The sequence below is a fragment of the Saccostrea cucullata genome, unplaced genomic scaffold (genome assembly GCF_032062105.1).
Source record: "Saccostrea cucullata isolate Sc308-1 unplaced genomic scaffold, CSIRO_AGI_Scuc_v1 ctg120, whole genome shotgun sequence".
NCBI classification, from domain to species: Eukaryota; Metazoa; Mollusca; class Bivalvia; order Ostreida; family Ostreidae; genus Saccostrea; species Saccostrea cuccullata.
This window is the reverse complement of record NW_026937312.1, coordinates 298,861-326,343: the sequence shown is the minus strand read 5'-3', so window position 1 is coordinate 326,343 and position 27,483 is coordinate 298,861. Positions and strand designations below refer to the sequence as shown.

Sequence of the window (27,483 nt, the reverse complement as noted above, 5' to 3'; positions counted from 1 at the left end):
AAACTTTCTGTTTTTAAATAAAAACGCCCAAAGTTTCCAACAAAGTTTATTTTGTATTCCCGTGTAACACTTTACACACAGGACCCGACTGAGTAACTAATTGAACACACAAATTCTACGCTAAATATTAAGAACTGCCCAACCTACAGACTGTCAATCACTGCTAAATTAACCCGTTAATTGTGAACACTATGAATTCTGCATTTTCTCATGGCCAGCACTTGGACATTCAATCCCCCTGAGACTCGGGTGATAAAAGTCAGCAATGCTGATACAATAGCTAAATTTCCCAGCCAAATCTTAATGAGCAGTCAAGACCTTATCATATAAACAGATCACTGCAGTCTGTAGCTTAGAGCAATTACTACAAATCAACAAGATTAAGATAATATAAATCAAGCATTAATTATACAAACAATTTCACACAAAATTTCACTTTAACACCTCCCTTCCAAAGATAAAAATTTAACTGTCAATAGTTGAATTTTTTCCAAGTTCATAATTCTGTATATAGTAACATTAAATTTAACCAGTCACTAAATTCACTTTAGCTAGTCCAAATAAGTATTAAACAGTTAATAGCAATTAATCATCAAAAGAATAATATAAATCCAAAATGAATTTCACTGTAAATCCAAACTGAATGCACTTGAATTTTATGAATATAAAATTTTCACAAAAATTGCCCATAATTCAATAACACATTTCACTTTTCAGATTCTTGATAATCCGTCTGCATTTGTGTTTTTGCTTCCTCTCTTATATCTAACTTCAAAGGTGTACGATTGTAGTGCGAGGGCCCAACGCAACAGTCTCTGATTTTTATTCTTCAATCGATGCAACCAGGTTAGTGGATTGTGATCTGTTTCTACGTAAAACTTCCTCCCCTCTAGGTAATACGAGAACGATCCAATGGCCCAAACGATAGCTAATAATTCTTTCTCTATCGTTGAATAGTTCTTTTCCCTTGGAAGTAACTTCTTACTAAGGTAAGCAACTGGGTGATCACCATCTGGCAACTGCTGGCTCAGGACAGCCCCAATTGCGTTATTACTCGCATCTGTTTGTAGTACAAACGGTAAATTGAAGTTTGGATTGACCAAAACAGGAGCTGTCATCAGGGCCTCCTTCAGTTTCTTGAATGACTGCACTTCCCTCTCCATCCATTTTAAGTCTGCGGGTTGACTTTTTCTCAGTAGATCAGTCAGTGGTACAGTTATGTCCGCATAATTTCCTATATACTGGCGATAGTATCCAGTTAATCCCAAGAATGATCTTAATTCCTTCTTTGTCAAGGGAAGCGGAAAATCCTCCATGGCCTTCAATTTCCTAGGGTCTGGTCTAATTGTCCCTCCACCAACTATGTGTCCTAAACAGATGATTTCTGCTGCTCCCAACTTACATTTTGATGGTCTGATGGTAAGACTGGCCTCATAAATACGCTGAAGTAGCTCTGTTACATGTTTGATATGGTCTTCCCACGTCTGACTGTAGACAATTATGTCATCAAAGTACGCAACAGTATTTTGAGTTCCATCTAAAATACGATCCATAAGTCTTATGAATGATGCTGGAGACGTCTTCATACCAAACGGCATCACTGTAAACTCGAAAAGGCCAAATGGGGTGATGAAGGCGGATTTCTCGCGTGTTTCCTTTGCCAGAGGAACTTGCCAGTAGCCTTTTGTTAGATCAAATCTACTCAAATATTTTGCGCTTCCAATTTTCTCAAATACTTCACTAATGCGTGGAATGGGATAAAGGTCCGTGAGAGTTATTTCATTCAATTTTCTATAATCAACACATATTCTAATTGTCCCATCAGGCTTGTTGACAAGGACAATTGGTGAGGCCCACGGACTTTTGGATGGTGTAATAAGTCCTTGTTCTAACATTTCATTCAACGACTCCTTCACTTCCTGTTTCTTAGCTTCCGGTATCCTGTAAGGTCTCTGAGTAATTGGTTTCTCAGACGTTGTTCTGATTGTATGTGAGATAACATCACACTTTCCCGGCTTTGATGTGAAAATTCTTGAAAATTTCTGACAAACATCCCTTAAACTCTGTCTCTGCACTTGTGTCAGCCCATGTCCAAAGACAAGATCTGAAATTGTTTCTGTGGTGTCGTTAGGAAATTGCTGTTCATTTCCAATTTCATTTTCTGCTGCTGCCAGTAATGTAATTTCAGGTAAATCAAGGTTCACTTTATCAGCCTCATCCTTAGTTACCACGACATTTAAGTCCCTTGGTTCGGCATCACATTTATTCATGTGATTTTTGGCACTTAATTCATTTTGTTCTTGTTCTTTTGCTTTGGCTCTCGTAACCACAGCTGCAACTTTGTTCCTCTCCAGAACATCTATTCCCAATAAACCATCTGCAACCAGATCAGGTACTAAACCTACCTGAACATGTCCCTTAAACATTGGTGTTTCCAGGTTAACCACTGCTAACTTAGCCTCGAATGGCTGTCCAATAGCTGTAACCAAGGAAGTAGTTTGTCCATGTAGAACACATTTTGGATCAACAAGATCCTCCCGCAATAGCGTCATAGATGTTCCAGTGTCCTTGACCATTGACACTTCCACATTATCCACTTTCCCCGGAACATAATGTAAACCCCATAATGCTCCTTTGACGAAACACGACGCTAGATTACCTTTCTTTGGGCATTTGTTTGCATAATGTCCAAAGTTCCCACAGCTAAAACATTTCACTTTTTCCAAACTTTTCTGTTTTCCGGAGTTCCCCTGTTCCTGACTCTTCTCACCTAACACTTTGGGATTTAGAAGTTTTCTGTCCTCGGCCGATTTTGCTGGTAGAATGTAATCCTCAGCAGCTTCAACTAATTCACTACTTCCCTTATTCCGTCTAATCCACTGGGCTTGTTGAGGAGATAACGCCTTTAAGAAATACTCTTCTCGGAACTTTAGTACGGGATCTTTCTCATCAATGAAACGACTCAAATACAGATCTATTCTCGACATTAATCCTCTGTAAGTTTCTCCTGGTCTACGTTTAATTTCCTCCAGGAACTGAAAGTAGTCTGCTGGGCGCTTGCCGAATCGATTCAAAAGAGCCTTATACAGATCTCTGTATCCCGAAGTCACTTGCTGCGAAACTTCTCGAGCTTCTCCGGTTAAAAGTGACCTAAGCTGTAAAGCCTTTGAGTTCTCAGTCCAACCTGCATGCTCAGCTACCGCATCAAATTCAGAGAGATAGCACAAAATGTCATCCTTTTCCTGATTAAATGGTTGAAGTTTAATTTTTTGGCATTCCTGTCGAATGTGCTCCTGGTGTTGAATTGGCCTTCTCTAGCTGAACACGTAATTCCAAAATTTCTTTTTCATGTTCCAATTCAAGTGTTTTTAAACGTAATTCATGTTCCTGTTTTTGTTTAGAAAGTTGTAATTCCAATTCCAAGTCCTGTTTCCTAGGCATTTTAATTCCGCTTGTTAAATCCAAATATATGTATAAAATTTCAAACAATATTTCACATTTAATTAGGATCCTTTACCGCTGCCACCACTTAAAATGTTACACCGAAACTTTCTGTTTTTAAATAAAAACGCCCAAAGTTTCCAACAAAGTTTATTTTGTATTCCCGTGTAACACTTTACACACAGGACCCGACTGAGTAACTAATTGAACACACAAATTCTACGCTAAATATTAAGAACTGCCCAACCTACAGACTGTCAATCACTGCTAAATTAACCCGTTAATTGTGAACACTATGAATTCTGCATTTTCTCATGGCCAGCACTTCGGACATTCAATCCCCCTGAGACTCGGGTGATAAAAGTCAGCAATGCTGATACAAGAGCTAAATTTCCCAGCCAAATCTTAATGAGCAGTCAAGACCTTATCATATAAACAGATCACTGCAGTCTGTAGCTTAGAGCAATTACTACAAATCAACAAGATTAAGATAATATAAATCAAGCATTAATTATACAAACAATTTCACACAAAATTTCACTTTAACACCTCAACAAAGTTCAAAAACTTGTTTCCAATATGTCGAACTTGTCGTTTAAGATCCATATTTCCCTCTGCAGCCTCTTGAGATGCCTTATCAAGCATAGCACTTATTCCTCTTTGAGATTTGCTGATATAAGCAACAATATATGTGGCACAGGCATAAGGATCGAGTACAAACTGAATATCTAAATTAGCATTCCAAGCCTTCAACACTGATGGATTGTAGTAATTCACTCTCATTTCTGATGGACTTCTCCTTAGAAACACTTTGGGACCTTTTAGGGATGCTCGAATACATTTTATATACTCATCCTCACACATTTCTACAACAGTCTCTAAGAAGGACTCATAGTCTAAACTGCAACCATCTTTGTAATCATTCATTTTCTTCTGAATATCAGAATACATCTTTCTATAATGCTCAACATCAAAATTCAAGGGTTCAAGAAGCATGGTTTTGGGCAAAGGTGGCAATGGAAATCCAAATCTGCACACAGATCTACCACCTTTTTTGCAAGTTTTTGAGTGCTTATGTACTTGAAGCTCTACAAGCTGCTTCATTTGAGAATCATTTTCCTGCAAAGCACATGTGACATATTTATCTACAAAAGCTTCTATTTCCTCATTGCTATTTTCCTTATGCTTTGGAGCATCACTTGTCCATACCAGCATATGAATATGTGGCGAACCTCGATTCTGGAATTCTACCCTTCGAAACACATCAGTGACAACACCTAGAGGATTGTGAGGACTCTTAAGAACGGTATTGATGAAAAGTTGAACTCTGTTGTCAAAGAATCTTGCACATGTCACTGGATCTTGTTTTACTAGTTTAGATTTTTCATTCCAGCTCATAGCTTCTAATTCTTCTTGCGACATGGATTTTCCATCTAACATTGCCAATGTTTTAAGCAAATCTTGCAATCTGGTATCAGCTGATGAAAGAGAAATAAACCAGGTTGGAAGACCTAACTGCCTTATCATGGCAAATACATCCTTTTTCTTTGATGAAAGATATGCAGGAGAATTTCTAAGTGTTCTGAAAATATAATACCCTTCATTTAATCTTACAATTTTTTCTGCTGAGGCTGGATTTAAAACTTGTTCTGCAGTGATTTTTTTGCCCTCTGATTTACATCTTCTTAGTGCCAAGTTTACTTTGTCACTAACTTGCTTTATTTGAATTTTCTTTAATTTAAAAAAGATGTTGGGTACAGATTGTGCTGCTCGTCTATCAACACTGCGCAACTCCCATTTTGCAATATCACTGTAGTGTACTGGAACTACTCTTTCTTTACTTTCAGTTCTACGATGACCACAAAATATTGTCGGAAAACAGAGATATTCTGCATCTTTATCTGTAAATAAACTTACTGGTTTCTGATTTTCACCAGGAGCAAACACATAAAGTTTATTTGTATCAATGTCTGCTTCATCAACAAGTGTATCTGAATTGCCTTGGATACAGTCATCTGAAGTAACTTCACAAAAACCATCATCATTACCTTCAGTTTCACGATCATCTCTATCATTTGAAGATCCTATCAGTTCTTGTACTGTTTCCTCAGTACTTTTTTCAATTTCATCTCTCCAAGAATGGTCTATCACGATACCTGAATTCTTATACAATTCAGAATTTTTCATAAGCCAGTGTAAAGCATTCAACACAACATTTGGACGAACATTTTCTGTGAAGCATGTTGACTTGTGAGATAATCTCTTCTTTAATTTCACCGCTATAGTCACATGTTCATCCATTTGTCGTGGGAGGGCATTTACAGTTGGCTGAATATCTACTGGTACATTTACAATATTTCCTTTGACTGACATCTGACCTCCTCTTGGTAATTCTCTTATTTGCATAAATGGTATTCGTTGAGATATCAATCTCTCTTCCAGTGGGTGTAAATTTAAAACATCTGGTTTTTCAGGCCATTTCATTCCATTTTTAACTGAAAGTTTTGGAATTTTCTCATCTTTCAGAGCTGAACAACAGGTTAAACATAGCCATTCTATGTCATTCACAGATCTAAATCCAGTGCAGATACTTTTACTACTAACACTAAGACAGGTTGAATCTAGCTTCACAACACTTTTCAAAAACCAAGTCTGATGACAACATGTACACACATAAATTGGACCAATTTTTACTTGTTCATGGAATTTCTCTATGCAATCTTCTAAAGAGTTACCATGACACTTTTTCTTTACCAACTTGCTTTCATTCTCTTTAAATTCTGTATCAAGCCTCTTTTTAGCTTTAGAAACCCTTTCATTTTCTCTTTCTTTTTCTCTGTTATTTCTTCTACTTTGCTGTTTACAGAGTCGTTCTTTCTCCAGCTGCTCTACATCGTCTCTTTTGCTCTTTTTTGCTTCTCTTTCTTTTAAACAAAATTCTGTATTTATTCTTGCTTTGTTCATACTTTTTAACGTACTTACTCTGTCCTTCTGCTTTGTCTCTGAACTTTCTCTCTTTTTTTGTTTGGAAGCAAGTTCTTTCTCTTTAAATTCTTGACTTTGTCTTGCTTTGGTCATACTTCTAAGGTTACTTTCTCTATCCTTCTGCTTTTTCTCTGGATTTTCTCTATTTTTTCGTTTAGAAGCAAGTTCTTTCTGTTTAAATTCTTGACTTTCTCTTGCTTTGTTCATACTTTTTAATGTACTTTCTCTTTCTCTTGCTTTGTTCATTCTGCTTCTGCTTTGTCTCTGAACTTTCTCTCTTTTTTTGTTTGGAAGCAAGTTCTTTCTCTTTAAATTCTTGACTTTGTCTTGCTTTGGTCATACTTTTTAATGTACTTTCTCTGTCCTTCTGCTTTGTCTCTGAATTTTCTCTCTTTTTTTTGTTTGGAAGCAAGTTCTTTCTCATTAAATTCTTTACTCTGTCTTGCTTTGGTCATACTTCTAAGGTTACTTTCTCTATCCTTCTGCTTTCTCTCTGGATTTTCTCTTACAAATTTTTTTGAGGCAAGTTCTTTCTCTTTAAATTCTTTACTTTGTCTTGCTTTGGTCATACTTCTAAGATTACTTTCCCTGTCCTTCTGTTTTATCAGTGAGTTTTCTCTTCTTTTTCGCATATAATTTCTCATATATTCATTTCGATTTCCTTGTGGTGATTCAGAAATGATACATTTTTTTGACATGTTGTCTTGGAACTCAAAGTACTTATCAATTAAAGAAGGTCTTTTGCTTGCGGAATTGGATACACTTGTTTTTTGTGTTACAGACACTGGCTGAATCTCAAACTGACTTATCATTGAAATATTACAACTTCGATAAAATGCAAACATGTAGTCCATTAGTTGATCAATATCACTAAAAGTGATTCTAACAGCCCTACCATCTGCAGATGAAAGACCGTCCTCTCCATGGGAATGTGAATCAAAAAATAAAGTGCCCCGCCACAGCATGATACGCCCGTCAAATATTGTTCAATAATGATCATAAATTGGTATTAGAGTGCAAGAAAATCAGGTAACTTTAATTACCAAGTTCAAGATTACAAGATTGACACTGATTTCAATGATCTAATTTCCATTAATTCCTTATCATATTTATTGTACATACATCTCTAAGAGTGTAGGCAATAATTATAAGAAATAATACATCACATAATTCTAAACTGGCTAAGTTAGAGCTTAACAAATATCCATCTGCTGCTTTTTTTATTGTATATTTTATGATTGATTAAAAATGCTACAGTCTAAAAAACATCAAACAGAAATTATTCTTTAGACTATAAAATTTTATAAGACATGGCACTCTGCAATTTGTTGCAAATATATAAAAATTGAAATGTTTTTTTTTTTTCAATGTAAATATGTATAATTAGTTTTTATTATATCATACAATATTAATTTAGTTTTAATCATATACTGTATTTTAAAACATCAATTTGTTTTAATTACATTACACCAAATAACTAATTGAAAGATCTTTATCTGAACTAGCCATCAAGAACTCTTAATTAACACAAGCAACTATGAGGCCATTTCTTTTTGCCCAACTCCCAAGAGACAACAGCTGCATGGTCAGAGATGGTCTTCCAGTTAATCTTGACAAAACTCATTAATTTTTCTCTAATTTGACATGCACATTTCTGCTATCAAAATTCTTCTTGACCAGTGCTTGTTAATTATGCCCATGGGACAAACTGCATTCCTCTTACAACATTAACATTTCCCACAGATTACTGTAAAGTATATGATGAAAAAATGTTTTTTACTTGATTTAACATTTTTTAACAAGGATACAACTATAATTTTACATTTTTTTTAGGATTATAAAATTGAAAATTTAAAAGAATTAATTTTTTTAAAAATTTCACTTAAATTAAAGTCAAAGTGACCTTGAAATAGGCCGCGACACACCTTCTACCTAAGATGTATATATTTGCCAAGTTTGATAGCTCTAGGTCTAATAGTTTTCTAGTTATGAGCCGGACAGGATTTTTCCTTATTTGGCCATAGCATCTTTATTAAAGGTCAGAGTGACCTACTTTTTGTGCGCGACACACCGTCTACCCAAGAAGTACCAGTTGACAAAGTTTGATAGTCCTAGGCCTAATAGTATTGAAGTTATGAGCCGGACACGAGTGGACAGACGGACGGACGGACGGACATGAAGCCTATAACATAATACGTCCCGTCTTAAGACGGGCGTATAATACAGGACAGTTCTTGTCATCAAGATATACTGCAGAGCAAATTCCTCCAACTATAATTAATCCTTGATTATACCTTGTAAAGAGCAGCTCAATACCTTCCTTTAAATTATTACTTTGACATGACTGATCCCAATCTATATGAGTCACAGTTCCATAGATCTGTTCATAATAGCATATTTCATAATGGTTATCATTCACAGAAACAGACTTGGGAAGTTCTTGAAATTGTAGCATTTTTGATACAAATTGAACAGTTGACTGTAATTCTGCAATTCTGACTCGAAATAAATCATCCCCAGCAAAGAGAACCTTATCGAGTTCTGATGAAGTAGATGCATTTTGCAAAATGATAGACATCAAAGCATTGCATGTGCATTGAACTCCTCTAGAAAAAGATGGAAATAAATGACTAGCTTGATTAATTGTTCCAAATAATTTTGTCACAAACAAATTTTTCTCAATAGTATCCAAAGGCATATTGTCAAATTTCATAGCGCCCGAACGCATATTGTCAGTGTTCATAGCGCCCGAAGGCAAATCTATAATGTCACTAGCGCCCGAAGGCAAATCTATAATGTCACTAGCGCCCGAAGGCAAATCTGCAATGTTTCTGGCGCCCGAAGGCAAATCTGTAATGTTTCTGGCGCCCGAAGGCAAATCTAGTACTCTTTTTAAGGAGGCAGTATCCCCCCGGTCCTTTGTACTATTTTTAACGTGGCTAGTATCCACGAGTCTAAAAGGTCCGTCATCTGTTGCGTTAATCGTTGGGTCTTTCGTACTATTTTTTACGTGGCCAGTATCCACGAGTCTACTGTCACTGCTGCCACGACTCTGGTTCCCCATCTTCACCGATGCCATCCTCCAGTTCCTCTTACGTGGCATCATGGAGTTTCTTCAAAACATAACAAAAAAATTTCAATCAGTATTCCTATTCCTTAAAAAAAAGCTTCTTTTTTTTTATTGTAAATCTAAAATTACCGATATATAATTAACTCTGGGCCTAAGATAGGACTTGAGAGGTGAAGTTTAATTTAAAGTTCTAAAATTAAAGCAAAAGTTCAAAAAACCTATTTTTAGCATAAAGGTCACAGTCAAGATCACAAGGTCATTGACCTTGAAGTCATTTGAAAGAACTTAATAAAGTAATTATGTATGCATACAAAATATGAAGTCTCTACCTAGCATGGTTCAAAAGTTATGGTGAAGGTTAAAGTTGACAACAAACAGACAAAGAGACAGGACAAAAACAATATACGCCCCAGATCTAACAATCTGGGTTTATAACATAAAATGTCATATGCATTTGAAAATGCTAACTTGTCTGACTTGTTTTCAATTTAGACTCATTATTTTATAGACACATAACATTTACCTCCAATAATCCTTATTCATAGATCATACACAAAATAAGGATTTTTTTTTAGATGAATAGCCAATCAAGGGCAAAAGGACATGGTCACACTACTCCATACTTATTGCATCTTTATCCATGTTGCACAATAAACAAACACGAAGTCTTGTCAATGAGTGGAAAATTCAGTGGGCTGGACAAGCCTCACTCTACATCATGTTTACTTAGCTTCATCCAAATATTACTTTTACTTTAATTAGGAGTTTTACTTCATATTCTATATAAAAACACAAACAAGTGAGGGATTTCTAATTAAACAAGAGATGTTTATGCCCCCCTCCCCAAAATAATTTAAATTTATATAACTCCAAAGGGCATAACTCTGTCTAAAATAGTGCGAATGTAACCAAAACACAAGTTGATCTTGATACTCTTATGATAAAGTTGTATACTAAATTTCACTTCAATATGTGAAACCTCAAAGAAAATGAATTGAAACCTAGTGTTAAGGTCATGACACATCCTTGGGTCATGGGCAATCTTTGTGTGAAATAAGAACCCACCAAGTTTATCCATAAGAAAGATATGCACCGGGCATGAATTATGATATTTTTCTTCCAGTGACCTTGAACTTCCCCAAATGACCTTGCGCCAAAGTCAGGACACACCCTTGGGTCATGGGCAATCTTTGTGTGAAATGAAAACCTACCAAGTTTATCAATAGGAAAGATATGGACCGGACAGAAATTATGAAAATTTTCTTCCAGTGACCTTGAACTTTCCCAAATGACCTTGGGTCAAGAGTATGACACATTCTTGGGTCATAGGCAATCTTTGTGTGAAATGAGAACCTACCAAGTTTATCCATAAAAGATATGTATCAAACACGAATTATGAAATTTTTCTTCCAGTGACCTTGAACTTCCTCAAATGACCCGTGTTAAGGTCATGACACATCCTTGGGTCATTGGCAATCTTTGTGTGAAATGAGAACCCACCAAGTTTATCCATAAGAAAGATATGCACCGGACATGAATTGTAATATTTTTCTTCCAGTGACCTTGAACTTCCCCAAATGACCTTGTGTCAAAGTCAGGACACACCCTTGGGCCATGGGCAATCTTTGTGTGAAATGAAAACCTACCAAGATTATCTATAAGAAAGATATGGACCAGACAAAAATTATGAAAATTTTTTCCAGTGACCTTGAACTTTCCCAAATGACCTTGGGTCAAGGTTATGACACATCCTTGGGTCATGGGCAATCTTTGTGTGAAATGAGAACCTACCAAGTTTATCCATGAGAAAGATATGGACCGGACACGAATTATGAAATTTTTCTTCCAGTGACCTTGAACATCTCCAAATGACCTTGGGTCAAGGTCATGACACACTCTTGGGTCATGGGCAATCTTTGTGTGAAATGAGAACCTACCAAGTTTATACTTAAGAAAGATATGGACCGGACACAAATTATGAAATTTTTCTTCCAGTGACCTTGAACTTCCCCAAATGACCTTGGGTCAAGGTCATGACACACCCTAAGGTCCTGAGCAATCTTAGTGTGGAGTAGTAGATTCTAATGTCCCTCTGTAAGAAAGATATGGACCGGACACGACTGCACAGACGGACGGACAGACAGACGAACAAGGTGATTCCTATATATCCCCCAAACTTCGTTTGGGGGGGTATAATTAGATGTTAGATCAGCTCGTATACTCACTAGACTGAAAGCTAACAATATCCTATAGAGTGTCATGTCAGAGGTCAAATTTGGAGCGGCTCAACTTATTCGCTTCAAAAAATATTTTAGATCGATAGAATTCAACTTTTTATTTGACCCTCTATGGGATGTTGTTAGATGTAAGATTAGTGAGTATGTAAGCAGATCTAACATCTAATTTTAATTAAAACGTATCTGAAAAAATGTTTCGATTTTAAAAAAAAAAAAAACTTAAAAAAAAAAATATACAGTTTTTGATAGGCCTGAATTTAGTCAGAGGTACTCCCCGTGGGCCACCATATTGGAGATCGAATAGGTGATTTTCCCTCATCTTACCAAGTTTACTAGGATGTAGCAGAAATATTTGTGGAAAATCTTTATTAAATAATTTTTATTTTAATAAAGGATGCTTCTTGAAAATTATTTTATAATTCAGAAAAATAATGATTCCTAATTCAAAATAGCAAATATAAAAATTTTAAATTGGTTGAACAATGAAGGAATATGAGCATTTGGACCTCCAGTATGGCGGGCGACTAACACAGTCTTCAACAAATCCCAGGAGTCCGATGCCCGGGACCTGGTAAAATTGGAAGCGGGCACGTGGAATTTGCACACTTAAAAGCCCGAAGGGCATGTAAATTCTAAGGCATAAGCCTTGGTATAATAAAATTAAATAAGACCAATAACACTAAATGTACTTTAAAGTCTTTTATTTTCCATCTAAAGTCAAGTTCAAAATAAAATTTAACTGAAATCTTATTTTACTGCGATTTCCAAGGAACTCTTCTGCAAAGAAGACACAAAAAGTGTACAGGTTGAAAACAAATGACGAGACTAAAAATTGACAGAATGGATTTCAGATCATTTCCTTGTCATGAAATGGCAAATAAGAATAATACAATAACTTGATAAAATTCTGGGCATGTAAATATTTGTTCGGGCTTGTGTAATTGGTTATCACACCTGCCCGAAAAAGGGCATTTGCTGAAAAAAAAAATTTGGCAAAGACTGCTAACAGGAAATAACTTGCTAAATTCTAGCTCATCGAAATTTATCTATACTTGTAAACATTTTAAAGTATACTTTATATTTCAGAAGAAGACTTCTGTGATTTTTTCAAAATTATGAAAACTTTATATATTACAAAAACTAATCATCATAATAATAATTTCAGATTAAGAAAAATATTTCATGTTTTGCTCATATTCATTCCCATTACAGTTTACAAAGCTACAATGTAGTAATTATATTGAAATATCATATAAATACAAGGCACAACTGCCGTTTTATTAAAGTGCCGCTTTGTAAAAACCATGTGCCTTTTTTTGGTAAGTGGATTCTCACTTCCGATTTTAACTCCTACCAATCGAGGCTATCATTTCTTCAAAGATAATTCAAAATATTTCATCAAATTTCAAGTTCAGAGCACATTTTCAACTTAATACAAAAAACAGAATATCTAATACCCAATAAAAAGAATTTATTAGTACATACACCCCTACTAATGTTATTGTGATTTAAATTCAAGACACGTGGTTTAGGTTGATCTATTCAAAGGTTATAGGGAAGAACCGGTTTTATAAATAAAATTGGCAGTAAACAGGACATTGCTATATATATTTTTGAAAACATGTCCTGTAATAAATGTTTTCAAAAACTCTCATGATTTTCAACAGAAAGGGGGTGGCTAAAGGAGGGGGTGTTAAAATAACAATATATCTTATACTTTTCGGCGAAAATAAGAGCTCACTAGTGACCGATTCGCTGGTAAAAACGTGTTTTATCTTCTACACTGACAAACCTTTGTTTGCCTTATATGGCTATTGTTATAAATGCGCACAGAGGATCTTACCACGAGCAACTGACCAATCGTTGGAATGAATAGCAACGTTTACGCCAAATACATGTTTACATTTTACTTCGAACACGTGGTTCACCTCAATCTATGAACATGTCAATGGAATACAAAATAATAATAAAAAAATATTCTTAAGAACAAAATACAAAGATAAGAAACTATTAAAGATGTTACGGGCGTTTTTAATTTATTGTTTACTGGAAAATTTGTTGAATAAAATGTAGTTTGTGTCTTGTTCAGAACACCAGCGCTTCAAAGGTAAGGAAAACGAGCAGCATCTCTTATGCATTTAAATGGACAAAACTTTGTTTACGTTCGTGATCACGTGTTTTTCCACCTGGCAATTGTATTCACCGATAGTACAACAAAGGAATTATTACAGACGCAAATCGCTTTTGCAGTATGACTTTCAGAAACCTAGACTTCCACCGTTTATTGAACAAATGAATTGTTTGTCATTATGAGCATGAAAATAATATTTTTAAAAATGCTTTTTCTTTACAATAAGATAAGATTTTCCTTTTTTTTCAAGCGTAAAATTCCATTCGTAGTAACCCATAATGCAATACTCATTCATTGATTGGTCAGTTAAAATCATGCTGGTGCCTCATTTGCTAACTAATTCCAAAAAATATAGTCCTGGTTCCCATGCAAAAAATATTTTTCCAAAAAGAAATTTTAATTCATGAATGCAGAAAGTTGTATTATAGAGAATACTTATTTAAGTTTGAATGAATGCAAGGGAGATGGATTGATTGAAGTACATTTCTACAGACATTATCAGCTAGGGTGGTAAAAACTGAAACGCAACATAACTTTTTTGTTTACCATGTCTCCACGTGCTAGTCACTTCCTAGCCACATTTCCGTGAATAATTTACCCTATCTCGCTGAAGTCAACTCTCGCCAGAGTCACTGCCAGAGCACTCTGAACTCATCATAATTTGCAAACACCGAAAAATAAAAGAATTAGTAGGGGTGACATAGGTGTATATAAACAATCCGTTCCGCCATTACCGTTCACGTGATGTCATCTCAAAAAGGAATCTAACGATTACCAAGAATATATTAGCTAAAGCACGTCATATTCCATGCTGTTTAAATTTAAAACTGCACCACTCATACCCACCGTAAATAATACACACTCTTAAAACTGAAATGAAATTAAAATCGTATTTTGACGCTTGATTTTCTGCCAAGACTTCTTCAAGTTGCCGGAAGACACTGAATTTGCCGATTGTACGCATGCGTGAGATATTCTAAAGCACGAAGTATACGGGCCTCGTATGCAGCTATATTTCCGGATTATTGAAACCAAAAAAAAAAAAAAAAAAATCTAGGGCGCTAGAATTTCATACATTGTTTATAAACAACATTTTTACACAAATATTTCTTATTGCATATTTTAATAATCAATTTACTAAGAAAATTTTCAATGCAACATTACACTTATTTCAATACAATGATGAAACTTAAAGCCCCACCCTGGGCCTCTATCCCAAAAACCCAGGGGTCACGCATTCTAAAGTTATAAGGTTTATTGATTATTATAAGCATAACAACAGTTTGACTGCTTGATCACAATGAAGAAATAAAAGACAATTTTCAAACTGCATATTCAGTACATGACAGTTTGCCCCACCCCGGAACATACCTGAGCCCCTCACCCCCGGGCCACAAATTTCACAATTTTGAAAGACACACCCTTGATCATCATAACTAAATACTTGGTTAATCTATTTAATACCTAAGAGCAGAGAAGAAGATTTTCAAGAATTAATGCATTTTCACTATATAATCAATAGAGCCCCGCCCTAACACCAGAGCCCCTGACCCTGGGGCCATAAAATTCACAATTTTGGTAGAGGCACTCTTGCTCATTACAACTATGTACTTATTTGGTTTATTTAATGCCCAGGAGCAGAGAAGAAGATTTTCAAAGAAATAATGCATTTTCACTATATACTTATTTAGCCCCGCCCTAACACCTGAACCCCTGATCCCAGGGCCATGAATTTCACAATTTTGGTAGAGGCACCCTTGCTGATTACAATCATGCAAACAGTTTGCCTGCTTGATGTCCAGGAGTAAAGAAGAAGATTTTTAAAGATTGCATTAATTTTAGTGGTTTTGGCCCCACCCCTCAGGCCCCAGGGGGGCAGGGATCATGAAATTCACAATTTTTGTTCCCCTTCACCCATAAATGCTTTATGCTAAATTTGGTTGAAATTGGTTCAGTGGTTGCAGAGAAGAAGCTGAAAATGTTCAAATGTTAACACACGACACACGACGCACGACGACGGACGAAAACAGATAGCAATAGGTCACCTGAGTGACTCAGGTGACCTAATAAAAAGGAATTGAAGAGGAATATCAAAGTTGAAGCTAAGTTTTTCATTAATTATAAACCATACAGACGTCTCTGTTGTCTTTATTTACCTGCTTGCATCCAACAACTGCAGCAAGTCAGTAAAAATAATCTGTACATTTTGAAAACTTGCTATTGCCCTGAAAAATAAAACAAAAAAAATTCTCTCACATAACGCAAAGTAGTAATTAGAATCAGTAATTAAAATCCTCAGAGGAGGAAATGAGCTTTTACTTTGTCAACAGTGTAATGTGTATGTCGACACTTATAAACTGATTAGGGAACTTTAAACTGACATTTTCATTTAAATCAATAGTGAGACATCACATTTTTCCTCCTCCCTATACAGGAAAATATTAATTACTCAAGTAAGGAAGTAATTTTTTGAAAATTGGTTTGTTCATGCATTTCCCCTTGAAATTTGGACCAAGCAAAAAACCCTTGACAATTTAGGAAAACCTCGAGTGCAGTTGAAGGATATGACATGTGATAATAGTACTTGACTGGAAAAGACAAAATAAATGTCCATGATAAATCACCTTCTACAGGACTGGATAAAATCCATGTGGATGGGACGTACATATCTATTGTGCTCTGTGTTTATGTGAGGAATAAAACAGAATGTTGGCCTCCCTATCTGAAGTAGAAAACTTGAGGACATCAGTAATACCTAATTTACAATCCAGATTGTCTAACGTCCAAACAGGGATCACAGATTTTCAGGCTGGGATCTCTAAAGTGCAGACAGAAATCAAAGAAACTGCACAGAAAAAGATCACAGAGATTCTAGAAAAACTTGACAAAGACGAACAAATACTGAAAGACATTGAAAAATCTGAACTGGATTCCGCTCAAGCTTTACAGAATGAGATCTTACAGCATTTGGAAACTGCTCAAAGTTTAGTGAATAGTGAAGACAAAATGTCAGCAGAAGGCACCAATATAGATACTGAAGTAAAACAGAAAGTAGACAATTTAAAGAGTTTTCAGAATTCCATTCGTTCCAGTGAATCTATCTGCTGGTCAGAGGACAAAGAGTCCAGCATTAAAAGAGACCTTGGGATACTAGATAAACCTTTTCTCCAGGCCCAAGTGTCCATACCGCCACAGCCCATACCACAGCCAACTCTTGGGGATGTGGCAGTTCTCAAAAAACTACAGATCAGTTCATCCACCAACATGGATATCACTCAGGGTCAGGATGGGGTCATCTGGATCTCCATGAATAAATTCCAGGTGATACAGATAAATGAAGGAGAAATCGGGGCCCAGTATTTCACCAGGACTGTCAATGACTGGATGGAAATCAACGAGATGCAGGGTGTAGCGGTCAACAGAGCTGGACATTTACTGACCACTGATAAAAGCAGGAGAACTGTAAGTCAGTTCTCTCCTCACAGGAAAACTAATATGGATCTTATTCGATGTGGGGACTGGTCTCCAACAGGGGGAATTTGTTGTTCCTCTGACCATAAAATCTTTGTCAGCCTCCTGAACAACAAAAGAGGAAAAATCTGTGTTTACACTTCTTCTGGAGAACTGGAAAACAGCATAGAAAAAAGTTCTACTGGAAAACCTATATTTTCATACCCATGGTATATTGCAGTTAATGAAAATAAAAACATTTGTGTATCAGACAAAGCAAAAAAGTCTGTCCTAGTTGTCAGTCAGACTGGATTACTTCAAGCAACATATCGTCCTACAAAAGGTACATTTGTTCCATATGGGATTGCCACCGACAAATTCAACCACATCCTAGTCGCAGATAGTGACAATAGTAAAATTCACATTCTGTCTGAGGCATGTGAAGTGCAGCTTCTCATTCAATGTAAGGATCTAGGCTTGTCCAAGCCAAGGTCATTGTGTGTGAAAAGTGAGGGGGAACTGTGGGTGGGGAATGGGGAAAAAGGGATAATTCAGCTACTACAGTATATCCAGTGATCAAAATAAATTATCGTGAATAGGCTACTGTTTAAGTGTGTGAATTAAATTTAAAAAAAAAAAAGAACAGCAAATATTTTCTCAGTTTTTTTTTTTTTTTTGAAAGATTTAATTTCCTTATCATTTCATGGCATTATCCTCTGTCAGTTCATTCATTTTCAAGAAAAAAAACCTTACTGGATCTGTTTTAACATTTTGTATAAAAAACCAGGTCCCTAATCATACAGTTTCTAAACAGATACTTTCAATATATCCTTCATTAAGGTGAAATACAACAGTGTCCTCTAACTCCAACGGTTGTAAAGCACCATTATAGACACTCAGAAGCATCACCAGCACTAAACTTTGACATTACCTGTTAGAGTTTAAGGCAGCTCTGAGTGGATCAACATAAACTTTCTTCACTGCCTGAAGAGTTCTATTGTACTCCACCTCGCTACTAAGTATCTCCATGGCGATGGGTGTTCTCTTTTCTGGATGGTCATGGAACTGCTTCGCGCTCTGAAAAAACCAAACAAATCTTCAATAGGCCTACACCACAAATATGGTTACAAAAAAACAAAGCACTCCTATAAGAAATCACATCTCCTGTTACTTTAGTCTGGGTCAAAAATGAAAGCTTTTTAATAATTGATTTTCAGTTAAATTTTCTTCAAATATAATTTAGTCCCGTGGGGATCCAGGTTAGAATAAGTCCTCAGTACCCCCTTGCTTGTCGTAAAAGGCGACTAAATGGGGCGGTCCTTCGGATGAGACCATATATTTCTTAAAAGTTTGGTCGAGGCCCCGTGTCACAGCAGGTGTGGCACGACAAGAAGATTTTTAAAGAAATTTCCTCCCTGCTCAAAGGCCGTAAGTGCCAAGCATAGGCCTAAATTTGCAGCCCTTCACCAGCAATGGTGACGTCTCCATATCAGTGAAATATTCTGGAGAGGGACATTAAACAGTATACAATCAATCAATCAAATATAATTTACTTCCCAGTGCTTATTTACAATATTTAAAAAATATCCTTCAATCTTCCATATTTTCAATATCACTTGATGCCGATTTTACCAGTCGTTCATATTTGCCAGTGAGCCTCATTGAACCAAATGTGACTCGTAAATTGTCTGCCTGTTGAACAAGTCGCTGATTTTTCTGTTGTCTTTGACGTCGGTTTTCTTCTTTTTCACTCTGTTCCATTTGCGCTTTCTCTGGCATGTCTGCTGGGGGTCTAACTGTCTCTGTAAATAAAATACAAAAGCTTTACTTAGGATGCTCTCTTGTATCCATGGTGGACATGAAAGACATTTCTTAATATTTGTAATTCATCATATTCATGTGTTTAATAAAAAGATAACAAATATCAATGTTATATTATGCAAGAAAAATGGACTTGAATTTTATTACAATCAAGCATGAAAATTAGAATCTGATGACCCAGAACTGTTCTTAAGATATTTGTTCACAGTTAAAGACAGATCATACACACTTTTTTTTTTCAAAATCATGAAAATAACAAATGAGGTCATGTTTTACTGCATACTGGATATCAATTTTTCATGTAGTCATACAAAGCTTACAATTTCTTAATAATTTGTGAATTTGATACATGTACATGTATTTGCATTATTCACAACCAAGACAGGTCCTAAAATACAGACATGTACCAATACCCACATTTAGATGTATCATCTGTCCTTAATAAGGTTCAAGATACATGCAAATAAAAAATACATGTAAAAAATTATAATGATACACATTTAATTCCAAAATGGAGGGGACAGTAGTATTGGTTTTCTCCTATGCATATAAAACAGACAAGCAATTTAGTATGCAAGAAAAGCAAAGAAAACAATATATTTGCTTTTTATCTGAATATAGTGAAAGTTGATCAAAGTAAAAGTTCCTATGTAGCTACTACATCAGTGCTTATAAATACTATGTCAGTGTTTATATCTAACAAGCACATTTAAAAGGAAAAGTAATCTTTCACTGAAAAAAAAAAAGAAGAAAAGAGTCCCAACCCTTTCAAAAAATGTTAAATGCAGTCCTATTTTCACCTTTAAATCAAGCAAAACTCTACAGAACTGAAAAGCAACTAAAACGTACTACCAAATGCTGAATACTGAGGAGAGTGAGTATAAAAGGATAAGAGTATAATCAGCATACTAAAGGTTTAGTGATGCTTTACCACTCAGACTCCTGTCTTTGACAATATCATCGTTTTCCTCGTCCAACTGATGTGAAGAGTCGTCGAGTGGGGGTGGGTCTACAGTGTTAGGACATACATTTATATTTCAAGACATGTTAATGACAATACTTAGAACACTCATTACTTGATAAGCTGCTTCACACAAGTATATAATATTTATTTAGATGAATTATGAAATACTGGCTTTTTATTTGCAGTTTGGTCTAATTCATAAGAATTCAATTGTGACATCTTCCGGAACTTTAAGACCACTGGCATTTGTGTTCCTATGAACTTGTCTCTTAAACATTAAAATTTGGATCATCTAATGGAGAACTATAACTATGTTCTAAATATTTAATTAATAGTAAACACCTAAGCATAATATCACAAGTACACATGCTAGAATAAATGTAGTCATACTTTTTTTCCTATAGAATGATACACTGTAAACAAACATTTATTTGTAAAAAGAATTATTTGATATTCATCAATCTAAAAGGAGACAATCTTTATGACTTCACATAAATTAGATACCATTTATAACAAATGCTTTGATTAAACACTTGTGGAAATCTGCAAGGAATCCCTATGAAATTTACAGATATTTCCTGCATGCAAATAAAAGTTGGTTTACAGTACTAAATAATCTACTTCTGATTAAAATTGTAATCACAGGAAATAATGTATCTGCCTGAATAAACAGAATATGTTAAAATATTAGCAATGAAAAATAAAATGTGTTCACTCAGTTATTTACTTCTTACATTAACATAATATAGAACATTTACTATAATTCTTTTTAAACTTGCATACAGATCATATTCTGACAAGACAATCTTGAGTTAGAAGAGTAACAAATATCTATATAGTAAGCATGAAATATACAGCATATTAATTATATGTATACTGACTATATAGACTGAATAAGTATGAAATACATAATCAAGGAGGCATTGTAATGGAGTTGTTCTAAAAATAACCAAACATAGGGTAAGATAGCATATATCCTGTTTAATATAGGTTCCTTTTTCAACTCTAATCTCTTTAACATTTTAAAGAAGCAAATAGAAATCATTCACATAAATATCTATATCTTCTGAAGCCAATAGTAAGGAGGATTAAGTTCTTTGCTGCAAGGCTACTTTTAAGCTTATCTATAAATATATATAGATGCATGGAATTTTTTCCTAAATTTCATTCATATTTTATTTTACTAGGTTAGGAAAGAGAAAAAGACAAAACTACAGCTTTTAAGTTTATCAACTTTTCCTATGCTACTCTTTGGACATTTGATCAATACATGTACAATAACTTAAAACTTCTCTTCTACATGTAAGCTTTCAAGCCCTAGATGAAGCAGGGGGTGAGATGGAGTGGGATGGTTATAAAGATAGTAGGGATTTTAGGTTGTAAAACCTTGTCAAGATTTAAATACTATCTGAAATATGAAGTATATGGTAAGAGTCCTGAAAAATTCCCCCATGAATGCATTTCTTCAAGCCTTAATAAGATTGATATATTCAGGATACTAAAGCAATGTAATTCTATATGAATATAAAGTATATATAAAACTCTTGACATCTAGTAATTGCTGCTGATCATGCAAAGCTATATGTAGATAATGATATACATGTAGGGGTCACATCAAAAGTTTTTTCATTTAAAACAGGTTATTATGATACATCTGATAATAATTCTATTCAACAACTTTGATATAAATTTATAAAACTGAAGCATACTGTTCTTTAGACTTTTGATACGACCCTTGCTGGACAATGACCTATTTACCAGAACTATCATGATCATGGTGTTGTGTGTAGTAATTTTCGATTTCTCGATCCTCTGGTTCAATGTCTGCATCAAGCAAGCAGAGAGAAAGTAAAATGACACAACGCTGCATGAAATGAGACTCACTTTCGATGTTATTCATAACATTAAAGAAACAAATTTATCATGCAATGTAAATTTTATGTCATTAAATGATTTTTTTTTTACTTTATAAAATAATTCTTATGAAAGATCTACCTGTACTTCATCTATTTTTCAACATGCAAATGGATGACAAACTTCTAAAAACAATGCTTCAACTAATCTATGCACAATGCGTAATACAAGTTCTATCATGATTTTTTATCACAGCTTATAAAAAAATGTTTTTAAAAAAGGATGATAGGCTTATAGGAAAAATAAAGCATGCACTGTTTAACTTATAAGCATTACAAGGAAAAAGATCCCCCCCCCCCCCATTTCCAATGTATGATGTTAATTCTAGAAACTAATTGTAATGAAGGAAGGCTATATTATATTTTTTTCAATTTTTTGGTCACATATATGCATTTGTCTTTCTTCACTTCAAATGAATTTCTCCATAAACACAGTTTCAGAAACACAATCATACTTCACCCCTTCCCTGCTAGTAAATTCTAATGATGATTCATTTTGTATTTTATACATGACCTATGTTCATTAAGATAAAATATGTTACTTCACAAAGAATGAACATAACTGCACTGCAAGTATTCCACTGAAAGGAATAAAAACTTTATTTCTCATGCTTTCATTACTTTTTCTTCAAGGTAAAATTATACACTGTGATAATTTTCTTTACCTCCCCAGTCGGCCTTGACCTCTTCCTCCTGACCCTCAGTTTGACCATGACCATTGATCCTGGTGACCTCTTCATCTTCATCCTCATAACTCTCAGCTGGTACAAGGGACTAAGACAAATTTAAAAAGACATTATTTTTATTATCCAAAATCCATTGTGTTAGCTACCTTTGAGTCATAATTCAATTTCACAATTTTCTCTATGTTGGGTCATTTCCATACTAACAATTATGACATAGCTGTTCAAAGTTCATGATTATTTTTTTCACTTATAACAGAACAAATTCTGTTTCCCCTCTTCTTGGGTCTTATAAGTACATTTAGAATTATCTTGTCACATGTAATGCACATGTAACAAATTAAGGCCCTTCCCACTCAAAGGTCAAAGGGTAATTATTTATGGTACAGAAGAAAGATCTTGTAAGATGCAATACATGTGAAACAAGAAAGTCCTATCTTTTCTCATTCAAAAGTTTCAACACAGGGTAATTTTTTTCAAAACAAACTTTTTTGAAAGCAGGGAACAATAAAACTATTTAAATTACCTATGTTATTTATGAAGGCAAGATCAAACTCCAGCTTTTGAATTTTAGTACTGTCATTAAATGACCTTTTTTTCCAACATAATATACACTTAATATTTTTATTAATCAACATTTTTCAAGTGCAAAAAGATTCAAAAATTTCTAAACAATCTTTAAACTGTGATTATTAATGGCCATGAACCATTTGATTTATTTTTTATTTGAGGAGATAAAAATGTTTTTAAAAAAGGATTTATTGTAGCATGCACTGATTTCACACTCAAGAATCACAAATAAGAAATGCAAATGACATACTTGCCAACCTCCAGCATGTCAAAATCTGGCCATGACCAATTGTAATGGGAAAGTAAAAAATTTTTTTCTGGTCATATATGCATTTGTCTTTCTTCACTTTATTCACACATATTTGCCATGATTAAATTTTATACAATTATATATACACAAAGTATTTGTGTATTTTATAAGTCTTTTATTGAAAAAGGCTTTAATTTACAATGACAAAAAATTCATACATAATTTGATTAAATTTACATGTTAAAAAAATTTGAGAAATTTTTTTAAGGTTTCATCATTTCAGTATTGACCTGAAGTAAGTGTGCATTTTTATAAAAAGCCTTTTCAGTTTCTGCTAAATTTGAAAGTATATCAATTTTAGTTTTCCAACATTATTTTTCCTCTCTCTTGAGTTAATTAACTACTGCAATATGTATATATTAAATGTGACAGTTAGGCCTATACTGTCTTTGATCACTTTATTTTATCTAGAATAAAGTTTTTTTTTTTATTTCTTGATAAGTACATACAATTTGTTTCTCTTGTAATGCACATGCATTCAATCAAGACATGTGTTCTCACTCAAAGGTCAAAGTGTAATTTATCTTTAGTCACTGCTGGCCCTGATAACGAAATATATGTGAAACAAAAGCCATTTTAATTGACTTCAAACAGGTGACTTTGTCAAAACAACACCCAGTTAATTGTTTACATCTGCATCCCTGATAATTAAAAGCCATGGCATTGTTTAAATAGATCTAAGCTTGGGTTGTAAGCTGGAAGTTAAAAGTGCAACCTTCTTTAGCAGGTACTGTCCTAAAACCAAATTCACCTGTAATACCAACATTTTTATTATTATAAATCAACATTTATTCGTGTGCAAAAGCATCACCCGCCTTTCATAAAAATAAACGGGTTATGGGTTTACCAATTTTGTGTGACAAATGCCATGAAATCTGTAGTAGATCAATTTCAACTATGAAATGAATAAAAAATGCACTTGGTTTACAGTATTCAATGATACACAGCTTGATTTCACTTTTCCTTTTACACCGTCTTACTTGATCTACAGAAGTAGATTTGATATTTCAGGAAGAAAATGGATAGCATTTGGGAAGGCCAAAAATATCATTGATGAAAATTCCTTACATCATTTTCTTTGAAGCATTGCTGTAATTGTGTCTATTTCTATTTGATTCCATTGTTACATCATTTTCTCTGATGCACTGTTGTGTCTGCTATTTTGATTAGATTCTAAGGACTTACATCATTCTCCTGTTTGCCCAGCTGTACTAAGGCCTCAGACAGGGTGCTGGTGACGTTATTCACTCCCTGAATCTCAGACTGTCCCAGGACATCAAACACCAACTGACCTGGATCAAAACAGTATCACTTTAGGCGTTAAACAAGAGGATCCAACTACATGTAGTTTAGTAATTGTTCCTACATGAATAGCAATAGCATTGAGTTTTCATTAGAAATAAAGCTGAAAATATTTGGACAATCAATGGCTGTTTATTGGACAATTAATGACTGTTTATTTCACTAAGACAGATTTACCCTAACCCTGAAAGATTTACCCTAACCCTGACAGATTTATCCTAACCCTGAAAGACTTACCCTAACCCTGACAGATTTACCCTAACCCTGAGCATTAACTCACCAGTCAGCTGGGACACAATGTCCCTGTGGGTGTATTCCAGGAAGTGACCGAGGTGTTGTTTACAGGAAGCCAACGCCTCGATGGCCTGGTCAGCCACGTGTGACCACACGTCCAGTTTACTCTGACAGAAGTAGACCTGGGGAGGCTGAACAGTTTTAGCAGGACGACCCTCCTTGTATGGGATCATCCAGTCAGAGTTTACTGAAAGTCAAATCATAAGATAGCGTAAGGCCTTAAATATAATTCTTCTATCCATTTCATTGGTTACAGAAATATAACATGGACACAGACTCTACTTTTTTAGCATCCATCATCAATATTAGCACAACATAAACCTTAATGAAAACTTCTTATTCGTTGATATTTTCCCTAAAATAAATTATCCCATACATAAAAACAAATGATTCTTATGCTTCAAATCCCCTTCAATCAGACAGAAATTAATGAGAAAGAAAACTGCAGTTATAATTATTAGGACCTGCTAGGTTTACACCAGTTGGAGTTTATACCCACCATGGTTGAAGTTTCCTATGATGCCTGTGGGTGAGGAGAACTGTAGCTCTGTCTTGATGCTTAACTGAACCAATATCTCCAGTCCTGGCTCTACAACAGAAATACACTCATCATAAAACACCCCAAAACTGTTTTTGGATCTTATATTCTAAACATTTCTGAACACTTATCTTAGAGGTCAAATGGAGTCATATTTCAGAGAGAAGATTAGTTAGTCATATCTTGATCAACACCAAAACTGTATGGTGATATCAAGTCAGGCATTGATCTGATCATCATCAATTTGACTCCTTCTTCCACTGATTAGCAATAAGGTTTTTGTCTAAAGATGTTTATTTTGCAGATTGAAAAAGAAAGAACAAAAGGAATGATACCCACCACTTGCTGCCAAAGGAACAAAAACATCAAACTGTCCCCCCTGATCTGTGGGCAGAATGTTACGTCTGCACACCTTAGTGAAGAAATCCATAATGTCTGCTCGGTATAATGTCTCCATGGTAACAGTGCAGCCATGAGCCAATCGCAGCTCTCCTGGCTCTTCAGAGTGACAAAATAGTCCTATACTCCTGAAAGATGTAGCAATTTTGATCATGCTAGATTCTTCCAAATTAAGACATAATTTCCCTATATTCTCACTGAATATTCTCAAAGAATCTTTACAACAATAAGTTTTTGTTTCAAATCATTTCTTTCTTGGTTATCTTGAAAAAAAAAGAAAAGTTATGACTCTTACATGTATGATTGGTTAACACAATTTTTTTTTTATCTAAGTAAAGGGAGAGAAAACCTACCTTGCCCTGCGTCCTGCCAGGACTTTTTCAAGTTTCATCATCAGGCCCTCTGATGTTGTTCCTTCATACTCATACACAACAGGAATCACTCCAAACAGTACCGCATCAACCAACAGCTGGAAAACAAACACAGCAGTGTTCAGAAAATAATCTGGACATAAGTTTCAAGAATGAGTACACGTCATAAATTCAGGGTTTTTTTATTTTTTATTTTTATCTTTCATAAAGATAGTCTGTCATTTACTATTGAATCATATTTTGCAAAATATGAATTTTCTTTGTGAAAACTAACTCAACAGTTTCATTATAGAATCTTGCTTATTTAGGTAATCAGACAGTAAAAAAAATCACAATTAAATTTTGATAAATCATATCATTGATTCTATATTCAGAAGGAATTCTGAAGAGTATAACAAGCAGTGACTGCAATACTCCAACTAACATCAGCTGCAGGGACTCGGGAGGAGATGAATACGACGCGTGGATGGTCGGCCTCCTCTATTCCTGTGGGTGGGAGGGTTCTACTGAGGGTCCTAAACTCTGTGGAGGTGGGGTAGGCCTCATAACCAGACATCAGGGTATCACTCCTACAATACATCAATAGAATGTATTCACTTGTTTGCATAAGATTAAAACATTTACATTATAAAAATTAACTTTTTTTAAACGTTAGTTTGACAATAATAAATATGTGCATATAGAAATTTTCTTTTCTTGTAAAAGTTCTTTCAATACAAAATCAAGTTTTTATGTAAATCATGTTACAAGAGTAAAAGGAATCGGTTTTAATGTACAAACTTATTTTGTTTATTGCTAAAAATTTTCAAATTTTGGGAGACTTCATTCCTGGGAAAATTTCTCATGAAAGATTTTGTCCATATTTACTGTACTTCAAAGGGCTCAAATAAAATATGATAAACGAACTGCTCCCCACAACACAGGATTGTTTCATAGTATCAATATTCGGCATGTTCAGGTGCTCAATAAAACTTAGCTTTATAATTCAGTATCTATACAGCATT

The 27,483-nt window shown here is 34.7% G+C and overlaps 2 protein-coding genes and 1 non-coding gene across 3 annotated transcripts in view; 1 reads left to right on the top strand and 2 right to left on the bottom strand.

The window, feature by feature from the left end:
- Positions 1 to 27,483, bottom strand: part of LOC134247888 (epithelial cell-transforming sequence 2 oncogene-like) — a 57,997-nt gene that overhangs the window by 27,037 nt on the left and 3,477 nt on the right. The window contains exons 8-20 of the mRNA XM_062730287.1: positions 26,904 to 27,048; positions 26,462 to 26,577; positions 26,049 to 26,236; positions 25,671 to 25,760; positions 25,158 to 25,358; positions 24,761 to 24,867; positions 24,263 to 24,326; positions 22,678 to 22,788; positions 21,858 to 21,923; positions 20,067 to 20,144; positions 18,947 to 19,116; positions 18,246 to 18,391; positions 16,021 to 16,089 (exon numbers count right to left, since the gene is read on the bottom strand). Of these exons, the coding sequence (XP_062586271.1) occupies positions 16,021 to 16,089; positions 18,246 to 18,391; positions 18,947 to 19,116; positions 20,067 to 20,144; positions 21,858 to 21,923; positions 22,678 to 22,788; positions 24,263 to 24,326; positions 24,761 to 24,867; positions 25,158 to 25,358; positions 25,671 to 25,760; positions 26,049 to 26,236; positions 26,462 to 26,577; positions 26,904 to 27,048 (1,551 nt within the window). The remainder of the gene's footprint in view (positions 1 to 16,020; positions 16,090 to 18,245; positions 18,392 to 18,946; positions 19,117 to 20,066; positions 20,145 to 21,857; positions 21,924 to 22,677; positions 22,789 to 24,262; positions 24,327 to 24,760; positions 24,868 to 25,157; positions 25,359 to 25,670; positions 25,761 to 26,048; positions 26,237 to 26,461; positions 26,578 to 26,903; positions 27,049 to 27,483) is intronic.
- On the top strand, positions 16,520 to 17,905 carry LOC134247887 (uncharacterized). Its single transcript, XM_062730285.1, has one exon. It carries the CDS (start codon positions 16,571 to 16,573, stop codon positions 17,888 to 17,890), a length of 1,320 nt encoding a protein of 439 aa, XP_062586269.1. The 5' UTR covers positions 16,520 to 16,570; the 3' UTR covers positions 17,891 to 17,905.
- Positions 25,862 to 25,954, bottom strand: LOC134247905 (Z30 small nucleolar RNA). Its single transcript, XR_009987945.1, has one exon. It is a non-coding gene; the product is annotated as a Z30 small nucleolar RNA (small nucleolar RNA).

What these genes read in the sequence shown, in the direction of transcription:
- LOC134247887 (XM_062730285.1), top strand. Translation starts at nt 16,571, where the DNA reads ATGTTGGCCTCCCTATCTGAAGTAGAAAACTTGAGGACATCAGTAATA.